This window comes from Notolepis coatsorum (assembly GCF_963971535.1).
Source record: "Notolepis coatsorum genome assembly, chromosome: 7".
NCBI classification, from domain to species: domain Eukaryota; kingdom Metazoa; phylum Chordata; class Actinopteri; order Aulopiformes; family Paralepididae; genus Notolepis; species Notolepis coatsorum.
Window position 1 is genome coordinate 94,087,778 of NC_140171.1, and position 24,978 is coordinate 94,112,755.

General features: G+C 45.2%; 1 protein-coding gene across 1 annotated transcript; it reads left to right on the top strand.

Annotated features, from left to right (window-relative positions):
* The first annotated feature begins 1,133 nt into the window (after window positions 1-1,133).
* On the top strand, window positions 1,134-19,609 carry LOC311231884 (cerebellin-1-like). Its single transcript, XM_084318513.1, has 5 exons — window positions 1,134-1,237; window positions 4,061-4,213; window positions 5,627-5,806; window positions 8,784-8,915; window positions 19,143-19,609. The coding sequence occupies exons 2-5, from the start codon at window positions 4,120-4,122 to the stop codon at window positions 19,442-19,444; spliced, it is 708 nt and encodes a 235-aa protein (XP_084174639.1). The 5' UTR covers window positions 1,134-1,237; window positions 4,061-4,119; the 3' UTR covers window positions 19,445-19,609.
* Window positions 19,610-24,978: the final 5,369 nt, after the last annotated feature.

Below are 24,978 nucleotides of genomic sequence, written 5' to 3' on the forward strand. Positions count from 1 at the left end.
CACACACACACACACACACACACACACACACACACACACACACACACACACACACACACACACACACACACACACACACACACACACACACACACACACACACACACACACACACACACACACACACACACACACACACACACACACACACACACACACACACACACACACACACACACACACACACACACACACACACACACACACACACACACACACACACACACACACACACACACACACACACACACACACACACACACACACACACACACACACACACACACACACACACACACACACACACACACACACACACACACACACACACACACACACACACACACACACACACAGCCCACGGGGGAGATGATCACTCTCCACGTACACATGGGGGAGATTACTAGGCTGGTCCCCAGGGCCCTGTGCTCCCTGTGCTCCCCGTGCTCCCTGTGCTCCCTGTGCTCCCTGTGCTCCACGCGCTCCCCGTGCTCCCTGTGCTCCCCTCCCCTCGACAGCCACGTCAAGTGTACATACAGAAATAAGCCAAAAAGCATATCAAATCATAACAATAAGGAAAACATGATGAGGCAAAAAGAAAGGATAACAAATAAATTAAAACACATACAACTTGATTGACTAAGGTTGGAGATTGAGGTTTTTAACTCTGCAACAGAGGGGAGAATCTCAAGCTTTAAGGACTGTTGGAGTTCATTCCATGAGCTAGAGAGGCTTCATAGCTAAATGTAAGCGTAGCCTGTTCCGAGCAAACTCAGGGGACCAGCCATGCAGTCACAAGACAAACAAAAACATTCTCCAAATAGGCTAAATTATTATTGTAACTGTGAAAAACATCTCAATATAACATAACTTTCTAAGCTTGTCTTGTGGTGCAGGTGTACAAGGCTGAAATGGTAAGAGGTAGACTTACCCCCCCCCCCCCCCCCACAAACATACTTATCACCTGCAATAAAACAGAGCTGGGAGTGTCCCCATGCCAGTCTACCACTGAGCACGCCTCCATCCTCCTATCTCTCTCTCTCTCTCTCTCTCTCTCTCTCTCTCTCTCTCTCTCTCTCTCTCTCTCTCTCTCTCTCTCTCTCTCTCTCTCTCTCTCTCTCTCTCTCTCTCTGTGAGGATTAGATTCTGTTCCTGGTGGTTAAATATAAATGCTGGACCTTTAGCAAACAACTGGACTTGTCTGTAGATTTGAGGAGTGATCACGGTTGCTGTCAAAGTGAGTAACGCCTGGTGTTAAACCACTGCTTCGCTTCTTTTTTTGTTGTTGCTGTAAGTAGTATTTTTTTTATTTGTTCAAATAAGTGGTCTACATGTTAAAAATGTAATAGCTCTACATTCCGACAGCCATCACTGATATAGTGTTTGGTCAGTAACATGGGTCTTCCAGTCCCTCCTGCTCTACAGTAAAAAGAATAAATAGTTTCTGTTTTTTTGTTTGTTTTTATTTTGTCAGACCATTTTTTGCAGTGTGGAGTTCTCTCTCCTGATTGTATAAAGTGGGCATGCGATACCAGAACATTTATTTTGTGTTTACTGCAGAGCGAAGGGACCCATGTTAGATGTGACCAACATCAGTGATGGGTCAAGATCTGAATTGCAATTGTAGGAAGGCTGAGAGTGGGGGAAATACAGACTGACTACCTGCATCTTGCGATGAAATTATGTGTTTTCGCATGTTAACATTCACATTTAAAATCTATCACAATCACATAAAAGGAACATATTATCTTTAAGATCATGTACAATCTGATTATCAGAATTATATATTTATGATTAATAGCTTATTGTTTGCACAATAGACAAACATGTGTAAAAAATATTGAAATCAAGAGTGAATGAATGAAAACTTTATTTAACAGATTGCAGAATGGGTACAATACAGTATGGCTCAATACACACAATTGTTAAAGGGGAACTATCTTATAAATGGCCTTTTCAGTGTTTAGCATTGTTTCCTAGCTATGTGGACTTATATTAATAGGATCTATGTCTCTAATTCTCATATTGGCGCATTCTTACAATTCTCCTCTCACAATATTCACCCTCATCAAATTTGCTGATGACACAGTAGTGGTGGGCCTGATCTCTGCCAACGACGAGAGGGCCTACCTGGAAGAGGTAGAGAATCTACAGTGGTGTCAGGAGAACTGCCTCTCCCTGAACGTCAGCAAAACAAAAGAGATGATTGTGGACTTCAGGAGGTCGGGGGTCAAGGACTACAGCCCCCTCAGCATCGACGGGGCACCGGTTGAGAGAGTGAACAGTTTCAAGTACCTCGGAGCCCACATATCCGAGGACTTGACATGGACCACACACATTGACAGTGTTGTGAAGAAGGCACGGCAACGCCTCTACTTCCTCAGGCGCCTAAGGAAGTTCCAAGTCAGTCAGAAGATCCTTAGGAACTTCTACTCATGTACAATCGAGAGCATCCTGACTGGCAACATCACCTCCTGGTTTGGGAATAGCACTGCACAAGACCGTAGCAGACTACAAAGAGTGACACGTTCAGCCGAACGCACAATTGGAGGGGGGCTTCCCACCCTCCAGAACATTTACAACAAGCGGTGCAGGGGGAAGGCTAAGAGAATCATCAAGGACTCCAGCCACCCGAACAACTGCCTCTTTGAACTGCTGCGGTCAGGCAAGCGATACCGGCGTCTTAAGGCGAGCACAGAAAGACTCAGAAGGAGCTTCTATCCCCAGGCCATCAGGCTGCTCAACGAACAATAAACACTATGCAGCAACCATCAAATGCACACAGCACACACATCCACACGCACACACTCACTTTAAACGGGCAACTCACTGCAGCACCCACTTTACACACTTTAGAACACCTAAACACACTTTACACTTTATATTTATTGGTAAAGGATTTGCACTAAATTGTACCTCATCCCATTTCTGCTCTGCACTATATAGTATTGTATATACATTGCATAGTATATTGTATATTGTATGGTAACTCAGTTACTTCTATTCTGCATCGAACATTGTACATATGTCTATACTGAACACTGTGACCTCTATTTTCACTTCTATTTTACATGCTATACTATTTTTATTTTTATTTCATACTATCTTGTCTAACACAGTCTCTGGAGCGAAACAGTAAGAAGCATTTTGTATAAAAGTATTCTGTACTTCTGTATGACAACTATTAAAGAAACTTGAAACTTGAACTTGAACTCACTGAACTGAGTCATCTGAAAATGTGCTGATCTGTGATGTCAGAGATGTCTCAGCTGCATAATAATGTGGCAGCCCAGGTGGCAGGGTTAGGGTTACAGTGGTTGGAGCCCAGCCTCAAAACGGCTTAAGATCTTGAGGTAGAAAAATGCTATATTTGAGTACTTGATTAGAAATACAAAACAATGAATTAAAAAAAAAATTACAGAGGTGTTCCATAGACTCACAGGAATTGTGTAAAAGTGCCCAAATAGTGAAAGAAATAGTAAAATAGTTCCCCTTTAAGCCAGGGGATGCAGACCAGAGAAAGACGTTTGTCTTGTTTACATCAGGGTCCCCCATTTTCAATTCATGGTGAGAGTAACAATATCTACTTGATGGTGCACAATAAAACGTAAAATAAAAAGCACTGCTGCCTCACAGCAAGAAGGTCCTGGGTTTGAACCCCAGCAGGGCGCCTTTCTGTGTGGAGTTTGCATGTTCTCCCTGTGTTTGCGTGGGTTTCCTCTCTGTACTCCGGTTTCCTCCCACACCATAAAGACATGCATTTTAGGCAGGGACTGCGAAGCTAGCTCATTAGCTAATTCTGGCACAATTTACATCGATCTGGAAACTGAAGATGTTGATTAATGTGCACTGTCCCTGCAGGGTAATTTTTTTTTTATTAAACTTAAAACAGACAATAAAATAAAATGTTATAATTTTATATAAAAACAGTCATCGACAATTACATTTTTTACATTTTATTTAGAATTCTAGGGAATTTTAGTATTTGTAAAGAAATCAGTGACTGATATTTGTTGTGAATATACCTGTACATGAAACTCAACATTCTTCTCTCTCACAGGCTCCTCTTCTACCTTCAGACTAGTAATCCAGGGTTTGGTTTACTTGCGTTGTACAAAGATGAGAGCTGTAGTGTGCACTCTGTTCCTCTGGGGGGCGCTGTGTCTCACCGTGAGAGGTCAGACCACCCTGGCGACCATGAAGGAGGCAGCAGGTACAGCATTGACTAACGAGCAGTGGTGGAGAGTAGTATTTTTACTCAAGTTCTGTACTTAAGTACATTTTCGAGCTACTTGTACTTCAGTAGTATTTTCATTTTAGGGAACTTTATACTTTTACTCCACTACAGTACATGTATCTGAACCCATCAGTTACTAGTTACGTTGAAGAAAAGGATTTTGCATAGAAAACATAATATACAAAATAAAAAATTTATGAAGATGATAATATTATCTATAATATACTTTCACATTTGAAGCCTGTCAACTTCAAAAGGTCGTTATCAAAGCAGCATAACTGGACCACATACAGTACCACCTTAAAACAACCTATAGAGGTCAATGCATACACAAACGTCATGTGTACTTTTACTTTAGATACTTAAGTACATTCGGCGGCTGGGTGGCGCAGCGGACATTGCGCTCGTCACCAACGCACGAGACACCGGTATCGAATCCGGCTGTCGCCGTTGCCTCCGGCTTGGGCCGGCCGTCATACTAACTCAATTGGCAGAGTTAGCGGGTGGGAAGTCGAAGAGTGGTAATCTGGACGTTGTAAACAGCGACTCCTACAGGTCGGTTGTGGCGCCTGCACAGCAGAGACAGGAAAATGGCGTGGGCAGTGTGAGCCTCCTACACGTTACTCCTCGCCAAATGAGAGTCCACGCTGGCAGGTGAAAAGATGCGACTGGCTGCCTACACATGTATCGGAGGGGACATGCAATGGGCTTCTATCCTCCCTACAACCGGCCAGTGGGGGGCACATGCGAGCAACGTTCAAGACAGGGGAGGGGAGAATTGGCACGGCTAAATTGGGATGGGAGAAAAATTTTAAAAAAGGAGAAAAAGTGTATTAAAAAAAATATACTTAAGTACATTCAGTAGAAAATACTTCTCTACTTTTACTTAAGTATAATTTGAATGGAGGACTTTCACTTTTATCAGACTACTCATTTATCTGAGTATTCTACTTTTACTAACTGTGTACGGTTTCGGCTAATCAGATGTATGTACAGTGTTATAGTATTATTATTATTATTATTATTATTATTATTATTATTATTATTATAATTATTATTATTATTATTATTATGTACAGTGATACAGATATAAAGACACTATGGTAGTACATCATACTGGCCAGCATTATGACTAGTAAGAGTAGGTAAGGGATATGTACAAACATACTGTAGATACAGTATCTACAGATATGTAAAAGGGAGTATATGCAGGTATATACAGACAGATGTGGATAAATATATATACGGTATATATCTCTCTCTCTCTCTCTCTCTCTCTCTCCCTCCCTCTCTCTCTCTCCCTCTCTCTCTCTCTCTCTCTCTATCTCTCTCTCTCTCTCTCTCTCTCTCTCTCTCTCTCTCTCTCCCTCCCTCCCTCTCTCTCCTCAGTGGTATGGGAGGGGACTCTGCCATGTGGAGACTGGGACTGTGACTGTGCATTCAAGGCCCAGAGGGGATGCTGCTGTGCCACCTCCAAGCTGCACCAGCTGGAGGAGTACGCCTTGCAGAGGATGACAGGCCTGTCCCACAGTCTGTCTGCACTAAACAACTTCGCCCATGAAACTATAGGTACTGTAATGATGCTTTATTTGGTATAAGAAATTATATTCTATTTCCCTGCATCCTGCATCCTGTGCCCTGCGTCCTGCACTCTGCATCCTGCGTCCTGCGCTCTGTATCCATCCTGTGCCCTGCGTCCTGCGCTCTGCATCCTGTGCCCTGTGTCCTGCGCTCTGCGCTCTGCGTCCTGCGCTCTGCGCTCTGCATCCTGCGCTCTGCATCCTGCGTCCTGCGTCCTGCGCTCTGCATCCTGCGTCCTGCGCTCTGCATCCTGCGCTCTGCGTCCTGTGCCCTGCGTCCTGCGTCCTGCGCTCTGCATCCCGCGTCATGCGCCAGTGGCGGCCGCTGGGTACTTCGCCACTAGGGGCGCTATACCAAATATTTTGCAAACATGTACAGTACAGTACTGTACCACGCAAGACTCATGGCAAGACGTGAGCGATTCGACTCACGCTCACGGCAATGAATCGGCTCTTATGAACGAGTCGCTCAGCTGTTACTACAACAACACACAACCAGTCAAATAAAGTATAGTCTAGACTCTAATTCACAACTTGAAACACAATATAAATAGAAAAGTTAGAAACAAAACTCGCCCGTCTCCAAACACAGGCAGATCTCTCCCTCTCTCCTTCTCTCTCTCACACACAGCGCGACGTGGAATCGATTCGTTACACAATCAGACCTATTATATACCAAGAATAACTTCAGTATGAGTACAGGGCTGTACACATATTTTGCATATTGTTAAACGAGCCAAGGCTAGCTATTAAACTATCGATATGAATCGAAAATCTGGGACCCTGATGTAAACAAGACAAACGTCTTTCTCTGGTCTGCATCCCCTTAACAATTGTGTGTATTGAGCCGTACTGTATTGTACCCATTCTGCAATCTGTTAATAAAGTTCTCATTCATTCATTCATTCAAACATAGACGATATTGAACAAGCCATAATCCACGTATTTTCAATCCGAGAGAGCTGCAGTAGTTAAATCAATGAGCCATCGACATAGTCAGTGTGGTAAGTAACGTTATTATTGCATCCAAGATTGATACACGGCTGGCTAGGCAGTTGGTAGTCATAGTCTTGTGTTATAAAATAAATAAACAATCAGCAATGTCTCGCTTCATGAATGAATGAATGAATGAATGAATGAATGAATGAATGAATGAATGAATGAATGAATGAATGAAAACTTTATTTAACAGATTGCAGAATGGGTACAATACAGTACGGCTCAATACATACAATTGTTAAGGGGATGCAGACCTGAGAAAGACGTTTGTCTTGTTTCCATCAGGGTCCCCCATTTTCAATTCATATAGAATGGCCAGCAGTAGCCTGCTGTACTAAACAGTACTGCTCCTAAAAAAAAATATTTACAAACGTTAACGTTAAGCACAGAGAGAGAGAGAGAGAGAGAGAGAGAGAGAGAGAGAGAGAGAGAGAGAGAGAGAGAGAGACTCACTGTTTAGTTGAAACGTCCAGGGCAGGAGAGCTTGATAAACGTGTATAATCCGCCATATAGCCAAGTGTTAGCTCGTTAGCACAACACTCAACAAGTACATTCCTTTGTCCATTTCCGCTCGAACAGACTGCAAACTACCTGGCGTTCTATCGCCATGCTCTAAGACAAACTCTAACCTTAACCAACTTTGAAAGAGTGCCTAAGCTTAACAGTCTAAAGAACTTGCAGTCACGGCACGCTCTAAGACAAACAACCTAGACCAACCTAGGAACCAACCAACCTAGGAAGCTAGAAGCTAGAATTGGAACATTAGAAATTGGATTCGGCCAATCAGAGATCGTCTCTGTGAAATTCTGCCACGGAAAAAAATACTGGCGTCGGCCAATCAGAGAGCGTCTCCGCGAAATGCGGCTACAGATATTCTTGACGCTACTGGCTAGACCGCTTCAAATCGCGCCCGGATTCCAACATAATAGTCATATTTCAACGCACAACGCGTTATGCACTGATTGGCTGTGACGGATACAGCGATCAAACTGTGACGCGCACTCAGAGCGCTATCGCGTATAGCCCGGGCCGAGAAATACGAGAAAATAAAAAAAAATAAAAAAAACGTGATGTCACTTCCTGCTCTGGAAAACGAGTGTTTTTTAATTGCGATAATAACGTTATATTGTGCATTGGAAATACAAACATACTTAAAATGAGTAAATATTATTCATTTTAAACATGTTTATATTATTTATAGGGCTATAAAACAAAAAACAAAAAGATACCTTTTCTTGTTCTACTCTCATATAACCAGGCAGGGCCTGAAGGGCGGGCGGCGCCCTAGCGCCCCCCAGTGGCGGCCGCCACTGTCCTGCGCTCTGTATCCTGTGCCCTGCGTCCTGCGCTCTGCATCCTGTGCCCTGTGTCCTGCGCTCTGCATCCTGTGCCCTGTGTCCTGCGCTCTGCGTCCTGCGCTCTGCGCTCTGTATCCTGCGCTCTGCATCCTGTGTCCTGCGCTCTGCGTCCTGCGCTCTGCGTCCTGTGCTCTGCATCCTGCGTCCTGTGCTCTGCATCCTGTGCTCTGCATCCTGCATCCTGCGTCCTTAATAAAAAATTTATTTAATTAAAAAAAAATTATATATGAAAGTCTAGGCTGGTGGTCTATCGCCCTGCTCTAAGACAAACTCTAACCTTAACCAACTTCGAAAGAGTCGCCAAGCTTAACCAGTGATAGAACTAGGCGTAACGCGATTGGCGCTGAGAGAAACGTCAGTGGCCAATCAGATCGCGGAAAACTGAAAGTGGTTTGGTAAAAGACTACACGCGGAAGGGGCGGATCCTGCAGACTTGACAAAGTTTCCTACCTTTCACCGAAGCCCACGTGTTTCAACACATCCATTGAATTATGACAGAGCACCTTGTGTGGACTAAAGGCAGGAATCATCACTTACAATATTCAGTACATAGAGAGCCAGAGAGCATGATAATATACCTTTCCTAATGTCTGTCTGGCTCTGTTCCAGGTGGGATGAGGGTTGCCTTCTCAGCCTCCATGACCCGCAGATCCAGCTGCTTCGGCCCCTTCACCAGCAACGTCCCAGTATCCTACGGCGTCGTCTCCATCAACCACGGCAACGGCTACAACCCGTCCCTGGGTAGGTATAGAGTGTTTTCACGGCGTGTCATCAAACCGGAAGTCGGCCATTTAGGAGATACTGAACGTATCCAACGCTAGCGAACAAGCAACTCTTCCTGGTCATTGCTCAAAATGGTCAATTATTGCAGTGTTTTTGGCTGTACTAATCGGTCGGACCGGGAAAAGCATTTGGAGTACTTCAGATTGCCAATCGTTATTACAAATCAGGGAGAAGAGTGCAAAAAAAATTCTCAGGAAAGGAGGTGTTTGTGGTTGGCCAAACTGAACCAGAATTTCTATGGCAAGACTCTTGACAACATTCGTGTTTGTTCTGCACATTTCTTAACAGCAACTCTTAACTCATTTTACAGTGGAATAGTATGCAAGCATATTGATATTAAGCTGCCATTTCTTGCATTCTTGGCTGAATATCTGATTCTTATCTCATTTCATAACCTACTACAGTAGTCTTAGGTATTACAATTTCCAAAATGTAAAGATCAGTTGGTCTAGTAATGTTATTGAATCACCTACCTTGGCTTTCACAAGACACATGTCATTGATGAGCTGGTACTGTGCCTCTCTCACCCATCCACACACCATCTGGTTGTAGGCATCCAACCCTTTGTAAGCCTTAAGATCTTCATCTGGGCTTGGCAAAAATACTAGGTAGTTGACTATATCTGGATAGGCAACAGGGTCGCAACTCCAAGACGAAGGAGCTAGCTCGTACGGATCTTGATGACCTATTCGTCTGAGTTTGTCACAATATCGCGCACTTTCCTGGTGACCAAGTCCTTCTCTGTATGTTCGAGCAGCTTCCACGCGTTTTCCTGTATTTTTTTGGGTTTAGACATGGTCTTAAGGCGAGACACCCCAGGTGAATAGGCAAATATACTTTTTGTTGTTGATTTTGAGATTTTGTTATATTTTGCTTCCTAAACATGTCTTCTATGAAACTATTGACAATAAAACGTCAATAACACACATTTAGTTGTTTATTTTACTTCATTTTGCCTTATTGCATCCATAAATGTGCACATATTTAATGGGGAAGTGCCTCATTTGCATATATAAACATAAAATTCAGAAAACTTGCAATATATTTTTTCTTAGTTTATATGTACATAACAAACTGGGAAAGTTTCATAGTGATATCTATTCAAATATTTTTTGCCTATTAGGGGGTACTCTGTACTACACTGTTACTACACTGTTTGTAGCCTGTGTGTAGTTATATAGCATTACTGGCATCGCGTCTCGCTCTTTGCCATATTGAGATATATCTTTATCTCCAGCACCTACTGTGCTTAATTAACGAAAACAATGCACCCATGCACTTGACCAGACCCCGCCCCAGTGTCCCCCTATAAGACACCGGACATGGTCACACTCCCCCTTCCTCTTTTTTGTTTCCATCATGGACGCTGCAGTGCACTCCATGAACTATAGTTATGAAATGCAGAAGGAAATTGAACAATGTTGGGTTTTTGCCGGAGATTTACCAGCCCCTGGAATCTTCTCGGCACATTCTAACAGCGCATCGGGCCTGTCCTGGGGTTTCCTCGTCTTCTGACAGCGGATCAAGGTAGGGCCTGCGCTACCAGGCATCAATGCTAGCATTTGTGATACTGCTTGTTGTCCCGTGAGACAACCGAGTTGTGTATTGGCGCAAGGGGCAGGATATCTGGGTAACCGTTGTCGATGTTTTCCAAGCTATCCTGGAGCGCGTGGCTAATGCTAATGCTACGATGCTGGGTCACTGTTCCTTTGTTCCTCGCCGAGGGCTGTCTTTTTAAAAGGTCTTCCCTCCTCTTAACCATTCATGCTGACGGTCAATCGGTGTCTACTGTTGGGAGTTTTGACAGGGGCTTGTTTACCATTTCATGGGTGGAAAGGCTGCTGTGCTTTTTGTGAATCTATGAATTGTGTGCGGGACTGGTGTTTCTCTGGTCTGCATCCCCTTCACATTGTGTGTATGGGCTAGCCCATTCTGCAGTGTGTTGGTGGAGTTTTCGTTCATTTATTCATTTACCCCTTCATGGGTGCACACCACAGTGGAGGTTGCTGCATTCCTACTAGTGAGGCAGTGCTTCACTAGTAGTAGTTTTTTGTTGCAACCACCACTGGTGCTCCATGCTTGTGAAGCAGGTGGCATCAGTCCTTTGCCTTTGGCATGTTGGAACGGTGTCCCGCCCGGCCGATGCCATGAGGTGAGTCGGCCCGGCAGGTGGCTGGTGGGCTGTTAAGCCTATACCGCCACAGTATAGAATTAGCAGCGACTAGTAACATTGTTCGAATTGCTGTTTTTCTGTCAAAAATGGTGTCGGGTGGCGGGGCCTTGAAGGCCAGCCGACGTCGAAACATCGCGCAAGGTTTTGACGTTATTAGCTTTGACCTAGCCGCAAGCTATAACCGCAGGGAGGGCTAGGATGCTGCAGGGCTGTACACTGCGACGAGATGGTCGCGAATTGCCCCTTTAATTGGCCGTTGCGATTGGTAAATATTATCTGGGGGCGGGCTTGCGAGTAGTGCTTTCAAGCCTTGCATTCGCATTTCACTCCTAAATTATCCAAGGCGTGTTGTAACTGAGGGGTACAATTCCCTGACTGTATTGATAAGTATGGTATCATTAAACCACTACCGTCTTATGTACATTCCTACTGGCCATACAGTACACAGGTATCTAATGATGAACACTTCCCACAATGACTCGGTTCCACACAAAACTGGATTTAAGTATTTATTAGCAGCAATAATAGTACATAATATACTTTACTTTACTTTGGATGCGCTTATAAGGCAAAGGAATGTGCGTAGGCAAATCAATAACGAATGTCCATTCTCATATTACGCAGGAGATAATAATACAACCTGAATCTTAGGAATTATATCTATGGTACACTAGTAATATAGCGGGAGATACTGGTAGGGTCTCCCCGGTTGTAAGCCAGCAAGGGTAGAGGATTTGTCGGTAGTAGAGTCTGGGTCAACGATGATAAGGAGACTCCAAGTACAGGAGACGGTGCAATAAGATCTTGATCCACAGACGAATACAGCTGTTCTCCGTAGCATGCAGCTCCGCATGGAAGAAAGCTAGCCGGCCTCAGGCTTCTGAGAGGCGGACTCGACGTGGCTCCTCACAGGGTAAATCCCACACAATTGTGGGTGTCGGCGATTCTCCGCTCCATCAATCACAGGACCAAAAGCAAATATAATCCAGCCGAAAAGGGCTATGCAGTCGTCGGTAGGTTATCCAGTGTACATAATCCACACGGTCCTCGTCTAGGGCCCCTCGGGTGAAAGCGCCATGGTAAGCAGCCCAGCCTGGATAAGCACTCTAGCTGGTACGAGGAAACGTTGGTGATGCTGGTCACTGTAGAACTTTAGCCGCACGATACACTATACACAAATAGACTATTACTGACTTAATAGAATAGGTCGAACTCGACGGTACAGCGTTAAACTCTGGTACTTCAGTTATTAATTCGCACGCGGTCTCAATGCTCTATTTGGGGCCAAACAGGCCATACTTCACCACACGTTGTATCGTGGGTGAGGCTTCAACTTTTAGTTACTAAGTGCTTCTGTATTCACCTGCGCCGTATTTATACGTCAAGTGAACAAACTAGTACCAGCTTTATTCCTGTCTCATATCCTTGCGCAGAACCGTTCATGTCCAGGCAAGTCCCCGGCGGTGACTTTGAACCAGACCTTGGAGGTATGGCTATGGCGCCTGTGGACCGCTGTCCAATAGGAGAATGAAATATTATCAAACGATATACAAATATTATGCAATATATATCAATCAATAAATATATATATTCGGTTTAATCTGATCCCGTGTTACGTGTGATGACGCGATGACGTCACTCACGCGAGCTGAGCAGTAAGCACTCAGCAGGTATGATCAGCGGGAACAATCGACTGAGCACTCACTCTGATAGACTGGCTGACTGTCTGATTTAGCTATGAAGAAAAGTAAAGTTAGTATTGCTTCATATTTTCGACGCGTTCGACCTCCTATAGTGAGCCGAACTGAACTGAACTCAGACACACGGAGAGAGCTGCGGCGTCTGCTGCTCCTCCTCCCTCCCGCACCCGTGGCTGTTGTAAACACTAGTCTCTAGTGGGACACTGGGACCTCGGTGAGCCTGCCAGCCGGCTAGCTACTGATATCAACAAATGCTACAGCAAGTCTAGTAGTGCATGATAGCTCGCGTTAGCTTACTGTTCAAAACGAAACGTCCCATTAAACTAAATAGTTCAGATAGCTCCTGATATCAATGTCTTATAACACTGAGTCGATGCATATTCGAGCTGAGGGCATGCTGAATATAGTCAATAGGGTCCAGCTGCAGCGCCGGAGAATCCTGGCCGTAGCTGGAGGCTACAGTATAGGGTCCAGCTGCAGCTCCGGAGAATCCTGGCCGTAGCTGGAGGCTACTTGAGTACACACAGACAGTGGAGCTGGTTGCATATAGCGAGCATTTTGACTTGTTGCGTGGTGGCGATGTCTCGCAGATAATACAACTACAAGTATGATTATATAATATATATATTTTATTAAAAAAAAATTATATAAAATAATTTTTTTTAATCAAAAACAATCGATATAAATAATGGTAAAATTGTTATTTAAAAATTTGCCCCTAAAAAATAATTTTTGCCCCTAAATTTCTCATTTAGGGGCAAGTGTGCCCCTAGTGAAAAAGCTTAGCGTACAGCCCTGTGCTGTCAACGCTTGTTTACAGACATCTTGGTTGGATCAGTCTCCCCTTGAGGGGGTGAGAAGTTTTTTCCCTCCTCAGGGCTCCCCTCTCCGCAGAGGGACTTTGGTCTTTCCGCAGGAGCGCGGGCGGTATTTGACCTAGGCCCCACACCGCCTCACACCATGCAGCCAGAGGTGAGAGCACGGCCTTGTCAACGGCTGTGGCGAGGCCCTCAACCAGCGGCCATGTTTCCCCCACCTGAGGTACCCTGGGCACAATGAAAACAGGTGACCGCATGGCCGACAGCCTTGGCGGCCGAGGGATCGGCTACATTAGATGAGCACGCCCTAAAAAACCGTCGCCGTCTAGCTGTGTCCAGCTCGCTCTCCGGTCACCCCCCCCCCCCCAACATCAGTGGATAAGGGCTCTGATTTGTTTCCTTTGGTTGAGGGTCGCGTGCCTTCAATGAAGCGCAAGCGGCCCCATGTTTCGCTTCTCATGGGGACAGGGGCTGACACCCAGTTGATGGCTGAAACTGGGTCTGTCCGTGAGAATGTTGTGCTGTCAAGCGGCTCCCTTGCGTCTGTGTTTGGTGAGCCTGGTGTTACGTCTGTCAACTACAAAGGTTGTCAGCAGGGGGGTCTTGAGGCAAACAGCGCGGGTTCCCCCGACCTCGCCTTCGCCAGGCCGGGTATCACGTTAGTGCCTCCCACTCCCGGAAGACCGGCAGTGGTCTGGCAGGCGCGCGTGATTTGGGTGGTAATAATATCACTGCAGGGCTACGGTGTGTAGGAACCCACCCTATCGGGCAGTGTGGGGGCCTCACACCTTGCATGTCCAGCTGTAGAACAGTTCCTCAGCAATCCATGCTGGCGAGGTGTTCAGTGGGGGAGCTTTTGTCACCCAGTGTGACGTCAGCTTGCCCCGTATCAAACCGGCCCCTTCTGTCGGGGTCCCCCCTTGGGTGCGATTGCCTCGTTGGTAGTGTCGGGGTGCGGTATCCCAGCTCCACGAGACGCCCTGCTCGCGCATTTGGCGAGTCCAGGGTTGGCAACGCACAGCGGGTGGGACCGGGCCGCCTATCTACGGTTTCTGGCGGACCAGCGCCAAGTGGCGGCGGGTGCGCTTGGGATTATCATCACATATGGCTACAGCAGTGCCATATGTCGAGGTGGATGGCGAGAACGCTGAGGCGGGGACTTGTGTTTACACAACCCCACCCGTTTTCAGGTTTGGTACAAACTCTATTGTCAGGGTCACCAGCAGTGACAGCTCTGGCCAATGAGATCCAATCTCTGTGGGCAAAGCAAGACATCGTCGTGGTCCCAAAGGAGGACGCGATGCGTGGCGTTTCCTCCCGGTATTCTCTGGTGCCCGAGAAATCGTGGGGGAGGGGGGGTGTCAGACCCATACTGGACCTGTCCCATGGAAGGTTCAGCATTTTGACCATCTCCCACCTGTTGAACGCTGTCAGGTGGGGGCCTGGTTCTCCTCCATAGACCTGTAGGATGCGTATTCGCATCCCGATCTTCCATCCTAGGGCTTACCTACGCTTCCTTTGCAGGGTTTAGCGTATGAGTACCAGAGGCTGCCGTTCGGCTATTCTCTGGCTCCCCGCATCTTCACCAAGTGCGTGTAGACCGCACTGAGGCCTCTGCGTCGTCGGGGGTTACAAAGTGTATTCTGCCCTGGACGACGTTCTGGTCCTTGGCCGGTCAGGGTAGATCGCCAGGTCTCATACCAGGCAGGTGGTGGAATTCCTCACCAGCCTGGGTTTTGCTGTAGACTGGAAGTAGAGTACTCCTCTTCCCAGTCAACGGGTGGTGTTCTGCCTCCCAGGCAGTTTATATGGTTTTGATTTGCTTTGGCACCACCTGTTGGTCGAACGTGGTATATACAGGAAGTGGGACCTCATAGTCAAACAGGAAGTAGTAGCTCACAGATAAACAGGAAGTGGGACCTGCAGCTTCACCAGGAAGAGAGTTCTCATTATGAACAACATGCTGTTCTTATCTATAGTAATCCTTTGATTTGCCCCATCGTAAGCATTGTCTGTAAGTAATCCTTTATTGTTTGCAAGGTTATCTTTCAGTTTTGAAGTATATTGTCGTAGATGGGACGCTGTTATGTTCGTATTCTATTACCTATGATACATGCTAATGGCAGATACAGTAGATGTTCATAATACTTGGAATGTTTAGTACAACATGTCTACATATAATCATTTAGTACACTTACTGTATATCTATACTTTCTACGTGCACTAGTAGTAACACTATGCACTTCATTCTGTTTCAGTTTTACTCCTATCCTAGCAACATGTCAACAAGAACTACATTAAACAAGGAAGCTACGTTTGACTCTTGTGTTGCTTATTGAAGAGTTTGGCTCGTCGTCTACCTTTGGTTAAAAACATCATTGGGAGGACAGCACAGTAAAAAGACAAGCGACCAGCTGGTGCAATGCCACCCTTCAACAGATCAACCTCAGCATGTAAAACAGCATGACAGACCCTGCCAAAGAGAACGGCAGAACCTCTCAAGTCAGCGCAAGCAGCGATGGCACACCTACATATTCAGCCTACACCACAAGGGCCCGTGCAAGGGCAGAGGCAGCACGTGTACGTGCATCATTCGCAGCGGAAGAGGCTAACTTAAAATATGAGCTGGCCAAGGCGAGACTGGACGCTGAAGCTTTGGCCATCCAAAGAGAGGCAGCCACCGCTATAGCACAGGCAGAGGTATTGGAGGCAGCCGAACAGCAGGGTAGAACACCGCTACTCAAAGGCAGGAAGACATCCTTAAGGAGAGACATTGACGACCGCACAAGTGCCTACGTAAAACAACAGAATGAGTCACATAAAACCTTGCGTCATGATGTCCCTGCCCCTCTGCCTATTCAACCTGATGGCAGTCTAATCGAATGGGGAACTGCACATGGGGATTTGCAACCGAACACCCCTGCTGTCTCAGGACACGCCCCTGCCGTCTCAGGACACGTCCCCGCCGTCTCAGGACACACCCCTGCTGTCTCAGGACACGTCCCTGCTGTCTCAGGACACGCCCCTGTCGTCTCAGGACACGTCCCCGCCGTCTCAGGACACGCCCCTGCCGTCTCAGGACACGCCCCCGCCGTCTCAGGACACGCCCCTGCCGTCTCAGGACACGCCCCTGCTGTCTCAGGACACCCCCCTGCTGTCTCAGGACACGTCCCCGCTGTCTCAGGACACGTCCCCGCTGTCTCAGGACACGTCCCCGCCATCACAGGACACGCCCCTGCGGTCTCACACGCTCGGATCGCAGTGAATGGATTCTTGGATCAATGCAAGATTGATACCATATAGCCCTTACCTTGACTAGGATGTACTCCAAAAAGAATATTCCAATTATCTGATCGCCATTCCAAGTATTCATGTCGATCGTGTTGCCAACATAATCCACCAAAGAACATGAACCGGGAGTGCTTGATTCTCCTCAATCCATGTGTTATAAACGCTTGTCCTGCCCGAGAAGGAAAGCCCGGCCCGGACTTTTTAGATCGACGCACAGCCCAAACCAGAGAGTTTCAAAGGATATGCAATACCGGCCGCAAGGCGGCAGGCGGCGGTATTGGACGTTTGCGATCTCAGACTAATTCCCAATGATAACACAGGCTCCGTCGATGGATTAGGAATGGGAATATCGAATAAAAGAAATAACGATAGAAAACCCGACTTTTCTCGGGTTTGGCGCTCAAGCGTCAGCGAGTTTATACGTGAGTGGCGTCCAATGAGTTAATGGCTGCACATCCGGGTTACTGACCAAATCGTGACGTCAGTGCAAACACTCTATAGGTTCCTCAATACAATAGAATAGAAATTGAATAGAAATACTTTATTTAACCTGAGGGAAATTCAGCACTACAGATCGCTCACAGTAAACAGTAAACATTTAGGTAGTAGTAAAAAAAACTAAAGTCACAAATAAGAATAAAAATAAGAATAAAGGATAAAATACGGTCCGGGATATACATTCTGATATGTATATACATTCTAAAATATAACATATATGTACAGTACTAAGTGTAAAAATTGTAAAAAAAATTGATTTAAAAGTAAAGGTCCAGGAAGATTATGCCAGACTGTACTGTCACCCTGTGCTCAGTGATGCAGTGAGGCACAGTGATGCGTTATACAGTCTGATGGCGGAATGAAGGACTTCCTGTGCCGTTCAGTGTTGCATTCTACCATGCAACAAGCGATCTGAAAGGGGCTTTGGATCGGAAAGCCCCGTTCAGATCGCTTGTTGCTTGGTAGAGTGCAAATCCTACTTTGTTTGACATTTTTCAATTTAAAATGTCACTCACTCACTCACTCACTCACTCACTCACTCACTCACTCACTCACTCAATCTGTAATTCACTTACTCACTCAATCAATCAATCACATAATTTTTCTCCTGTTTTTTTACCCTTGAGGCTCAAGCTGGTGTCATCTTCCTCCCATAGGAGCGCTTAGATGGGCAACAGGAGGAGGGAGGAGGGACTGGTGCATGGCACAACATCCAATAGCGTGATAACAATAAGCCCACTACCCCTCCCCAATTAGTTCAAGTTAATTTCCATGGCTGCTTCTCACTTAGCAATCAAGGCCAATGTCAATGTTCTCAGTTAGCCTTAGGCACAAAATGGCCATCACACAGTCTTTAGAACACTCTGGAACAATACAAGAAAGATGGCAACCTGTGACACTTAATTCCAGTGAATTAAATAATAATGCAATTAAAGAAATATTTTATTAATTGGGGAACCTCTAGACCCACCTGACCCTGGGTGTCCCTACTGTGGGAAACACTGCACTAGGACACATGATTACCGTTGGTTTATCGGCTTGTGCCACCAAGCCACTTCAACTCATACAGAACGCAGCGGCCGGCCTTATCTCCAATCTACCAAAGTCAACCCATGTCACCCCACTTCTGCACTGGCTCCCCATTGCTGCACAAATCCACTTCAAGGTTCTTGATCTGGCACACTGTGCAGCGAGAGGAACCCTCCTACCTCTGGTCAATGGTCTCTAACTACACACCCTTGAGACCCCTATGCTCTGCATCTTCTGGCCACCTGAGACCCACTCCTATCGGAGCTCCTGGGGTCATCAAAGCGAAGCAGGCTATTCTCTGTCCTCGCTCCATGATGGTGGAATGAACTTCCCACCACAGTCAACACAGTCAAGAAAGCACACATCAATCAATATTTAAACCTACTAACTTTTGTACTATATTTTACTATTATGCACGTTGCTACTAATTAATCTACTGTGCCTATATTACTAATGACTATGCTAACATGTCTATACCACTATGCACTCAAGTCTGTAGCACTCAAGTTCGACACTGTTTGATGAACAATCCTACTTACCCTTAGCTGCCAGAGTTGTACCCTTCCTGCTGACTTGTTGTACAGAACTAGTAAGTCGCTTTGGATAAAAGCGTTAAGCTAAATGACTAACATGTAAATGTAAACGATTCGCTTTGTTCTTCTTCCTCGTTCTCTAGGGGCATTCACGGCTCCCCGTGCCGGCCTGTACTCCTTCTCCTTCACCGCCTACTCCCAGGTGGGCAGGCCCGGCTCCAGGATGTACTACAAGGTGCAGCTTATGAAGAACGGGGAGGTGATTGCGTCCTCCTGGGAGGCGAATCGGGAGGACTCCGAGGACAGCAGCTCCCAGACGGTGCTGCTGCCGCTGGAGAGAGGCGGACAGGTGTACGTGGAACTGACGTCCGGCAGGCAACTGTGTGGCGACCTCATGAGCGCCAACGCATTCTCCGGATACCTGGTCTACCCCATGGTGGTCTGACGAGGCTGTCTGAAACACAGCAACACACACAGACACACACAGACACACACACACACACACACACACACACACACACACACACACACACACACACACACACACACACACACACACACACACACACACACACACACACACACACACACACACACACACACACACACACAGTGGTGGAAGAAGTACACAGTTCCTTTACTTAAGTAAAAGTAGAAATACACAGATAAATTAGTAAAAAGTCCTCCATTCAAATTCTACTTAAGTAGAGACGTATTTTCTATTGAATGTACTTAAGTATCTAAAAGTAAAAGTATGCATTCTACATCACGTTTGTGTATCTATTGACCTCTATAGACTGTGTTAAAGTGGTATGTGGTCCAGTTATGCTGCTCTGATTAAAGGTTATGATAAAGTGGTATGTGGTCCAGTTATGCTGCTCTGATTAAAGGTTGTGTTAAAGTGGTATGTGGTCCAGTTATGCTGCTCTGATTACGTTGAAGTTGACAGGCTTCAGATGTGAAAGTACATAATCTTCATACATTTTTACCATGTTTTCTATGCAAAATCTTTTTCTTCAAAGTAACTAATGATGGGTTCAGATAAATGTAGTGGAGTAAAAGTACAGTATTTCCTTTGAAATGTAGTGGAGTAAAAGTATAAAGTTCCCTAAAATGAAAATACTCACGTAAAGTACAAGTAGCTCGAATTTGTTATTAGTTACAGTACTTGAGTACAAGTAAGTTAGTTACTTTCCATCACTGCACACACATACATACATCCAATCTATAACTATAATCCAGTTTATAATCCTGTTCAGACAACATTAGTGTTACCAGGGCAGGTCTAGTGGTTGGTATGGTATGGCCCTGATCAAATGTATCCTGTTTACGATGAGCATACGGTATCAGAGATCTTCCCCACCTACAGTACCAACTCTGACATCCTCTTTGCCTTATTCACTTTGCCACCCATCTTTTTTTTGGTGAAGTTTTAACCGTGAAGTGAACCAATATGGTTAAAATCTGTGAAGTGTGAACTGAACTAGTTCATGTAGAAAGTGAACTTTCCCAACACTGAGTAGTTGCAATATCCAGACGTAGTATTTCCCAAAAATTTGTATGAGCTGGAAAACACCCTGGGTCCATAGCCTGAAGTCTCATGTAGTAGATGTCCACATTTCATAAAAATCCGTTCAGAAATGAGTGATTAGGAGCGATTTTTGTAAACTGTGTACCCAAAAAAAAAGCTCTGCAGGTTACATTTTTCTCATAGACTTCAATGCATTCAGCGTTTTTTTTCTCTTCCTGTTTTTGGGGTGTCATTGGAAAGCCACACTCATTGGCTATAACCCTGTCCAAAAATGTTGAGATCGCCAAATGATTGACGGAGCTAGAGCCCCGGGAGTCGGGGGTGGTAATCTGACTCTGCCGTGTACTTTGGCGCACGCCTCACATATCGGCATGTAACTCGAGAACCACTGAACGGATTTTGTCGCCTGAAACGGGCATCGACAGGCAACAAATAGGGCTAATTGTATTAAAAGAAATCCACACCCGAACCGTAAAGGTCGGCAATGTGGCACGTCGCGCCGGTGGGCAAATCGTCCTCAAGAGGGCCCACATGTAAGAGGTTAAATATATAAAACTATTTAAATAAGATGAACTTAGGTGATCAGAGTGCTTCTAGTGACCAGTGACCATCATGGAAGTACATAGACCAAATTAAATTACTGACCTACCCCAATAATACTAATGTCATCAGAATAGGGCTCAACACATACATTTAAGCTCAAATTACTGCCTGCTCAATTGCTATGTCTTCTCAAACACTCAAGCTGGACTGAATGTACAGTTGAAATGCACATACAGTAGTTCATATGTTGTTCAACTTCAGCTTGCTTCAAAAAAGTACTACATGTGATATCATTGAAAATAAAAGTTTCCAACCAGGGGCATTTGTTTTTATTTAGTCCAAATCGGAAGTCATTATTGGCTCACAGGGTCGATAGAATGCAGTGATTATTGTTTTCACATTAATTTATAGAGAAAACATGAGAGAAGTTAGCGAAATAAAAATGTGACTTACAGAAGAAATAAATGTAGTTATTTTTTTTATAAATGTTTTTATTTAATTTTTCTTTCATACACAGAACAAGACAATACAATAACATTAACACTAATAATAATAATAATAATAATAATAATAATAATAATAATAATAATAATAATAATAATAATAATAATAATAATAATAATAATAATAATAATAATAATAATAATAATAATAATAATAATAATAATAATAATAACAATGACAACAGCGACAACTACAATAATAACAGTACAAGAGACAGGCAAACAAGAAAAAGTTAAATAATACAAATAAAATTAAAAATAAATGTGGCTCAGGCACTAGCGGTCAAAAACAAGTATAAGGCTATGTGTCCACCAGGGACGCTTTTTTCAAGGCGGATCGTCTTCCTCGATGAGTTACATTGATGAGCGCGCTCCTTTCCAGAAGTTGAACTAGTTTCAACTTTATGAGCTGGGAGCGCTCCGACCAAAAACGCTGCCGCCGAGAGCTCATAAAACGTGAGGCGCGGCACTGGAAAGAGGAGAGCCTGTCGCGTCTCCAGCATAGAAATGAATGACAGAAAGGAGCTGACAGCTCATAAAACGTCCGCTATGGACACAAGCCCTAATGGGAGTGGCCTTTAAGGAGTCGGCTCCCAGCCAGTGTTAGGACCATTAGACAAAGATAGACTGTGTGTGTGTACGTGTACATGTTGCATGTGTGTGAGTGATGTGTGTTCTATGTGTGTGCATGCGTATATATGTGTGGTGTGTGCGTGTATATGTAAGCACCTTTACAGCAATTACGGTTCCCTCGGCAACGAAACCAGCACAATCAGACAAAAACAAGGCAGCATTGGTCTATAGGGGGGTTATGGGTAATGGGGAAACCCACCAAGTACAGTGGCCGACAGTGCAGGCCCGATATGAGACAGATATGGGTCCCATATTTCATAGAAAGTGTCCAGTTTAGAGTGCAGCATGCACGTGATGTATTCACAGGGAATGCATTCCATTATAATATTGTGCCATGACCTCTTTGATGGGACCTCGTCCTTGATCCAGAACAACAGAATGTTTTTCCTAGCAGCAAATGTCAACAGATTGAACAGTCTCTTATGTTTGAAATTGGCAATATGAATATCTGGGAGGCCTAGTAAGAGGCAGAGGGGATCCAGTTCGATGGGGGTCTGGAATATATCAGATAGTTCCTCTACGATGTCGAACCAATAGCTCTGAAGCTTTACACAGGACCAAAAGCAGTGGACGTGGTTTCCAGTCTCTATCTTGCATTTAAAGCAGAGTGGGGATGTATTGGGATCCATTTTACTCTTAAGGGCAGGGGTAATATGAATGCGGTGCAAGATTCTAATTTGGATAGACTTGGTGCGGTTGCAAACAGAGATTTTTTTTGCGTAGGTCCATGCATCCTGCCAGTCTACATCCGTGATCTCTATGTCCAAGTCTTTTTCCCAGGACTGTTTAGTGACAAGGGAAGATAAAGATGAATTAAGGTTTAGAGTACTATACAAGATAGATATTTGTTTTTTAGGAATCTGCAAGGAGAGGGCTTTCTCCACCTGCGAGGTGGAACTGTTAATGAACAGTGAGGTGTCCTTGGTGATAAACCGTTTTCAATAGACCATATCGCTGCTGCAGCTGTAGAAAGGACATTAGGGTCTGGCCATCAAACAAGTGGCCAAGATCAGTTATGCCCTGCGTATGCCAGGTCTTGAAGCCGCCGCCAATTTGGTCTGGCTTAAAGTCAGGATTGCCTACGATCGGGGTAAGAGGAGAGGTCAGCTTAGCTCGGCCCTCCACCTTACGGACAGTCTTCCAGGCCTTGACGGAGCATAGTGTGATGGGGTTGGAGCATATTGATAAATAGTAGTAGGGGGGACTTAGATTGCGAGGATTCAATGTCTAGCCAGATTGATAGTGGGTCTGATCTGAACCAGCCGACAAGTACCCTAAGGTGTGCTGCTAGTTGGTAATGTCTAATATTAGGTAGGTCTAGACCCCCATCTTTACTATCCATCTGTAATTTGGCCATTTTCAGACGCGGTTTCTTCCCATTCCAAATGAATGAGCTTAGCCAGCCTTCTAGCACCTTGATAACCTTGTTTGTCAGAAGCACTGGGATCATTTGGAGAGGGTATAATAGTCTGGGGAGTACGTTCATTTTGACGAGGGCTATCCTACCCAGCCAGGAGATTGGTAAAGGGGCCCATCTAACTAAGTCTGCCCTTATGGTGTCTAAAAGGGGGGGAAAGTTGGCCTTAAACAATGTATCATAGGTGGGTGTCACAAATACTCCGCAGTAAACAAAGCCAGAGGGCGACCAGCGAAATGGGAAGAGCTCGGGCAGGATCGGAATGGATTTAAGTGTCCCAAGTAGCATTGCTTCAGATTTGGAAAAGTAAATTTTGTACCCCGAGAAGGTTCCAAATGTGGAAATCATGCGGGTTAGACATGGAATGGAAGAGTCAGGTATAGATATAAAGATCAAAGAGATGTAAAGAGTGATTTTGTGCTCCCTCTCGCCCACTCTAATACCTGAGATCGCGGCTGATGGCCTGAGCGAGTGGTTCTATGGCCATGTCAAATAGTAAAGGGCTAAGAGGGTCCCCTTGGGGGTTCCCCCGTCGTAGAGGAAAGTTGTTAGACCTAAGCCTGTTAGTCAGAACCGCCGACATCCGTGAATTGTAAAGAACCTTGACCCAGTCAATAATAATGTCTCCTAGGCCAAATTCAGCGAGGGTTAGAAACAAATACGGCCATTCTACATGGTCGAATGCCTTCTCCGCGTCGAGAGACAGAACCACCAAGGTCTTCTCTCGCGGACTGATTATGTCATACGTATCATCCAAGAAACGCAAGAAACCACCATGACTCGTGGTCTATCTCACGAGTCATTTGGATGATATTAAGGAGCCGTCTCATGTTGTCGGTAGAGTTCATACCCTTAATAAAACCAGTCTGATCTTCGTTAATAATGAAAGGGAGCACTTTTTCTAGGCGCATGGACAGGATCTTGGAGAGCAATTTTTGGTCCGAATTAAGTAGGGCTATAGGCCTATAGGAGGCGCACTTTTCAGGGCATTTACCCTTTTTAAGGAGAAGGCAAATATTAGCCTCCCGTAGGGACTGGGGTAATATCCCAACCTCAGAGGAGTGATTAAGCATTGCCAGCAGGGGATCCAAGAGAATATGACCGAATTCCTTATAGAATTCGCATCCAAAACCGTCCGGGCCCGGAGCCTTACCAGATGGCATAGCCTTAAGGGCGCACAGAGCTTCTTCCTTCGTAATTGGGGCATTAAGGAGCAAGTTCTGATCTTTCGATACCTTAGGGAGGTGCAAGTCAGCGAAAAAAGCTTGCATGTCAGAGAGAGCCCCATCGGGTCATTCAGTCCTATAGAGTTGGGCATAGAAAGAGGCAAACTCTTTATTAATAGTTTTGGT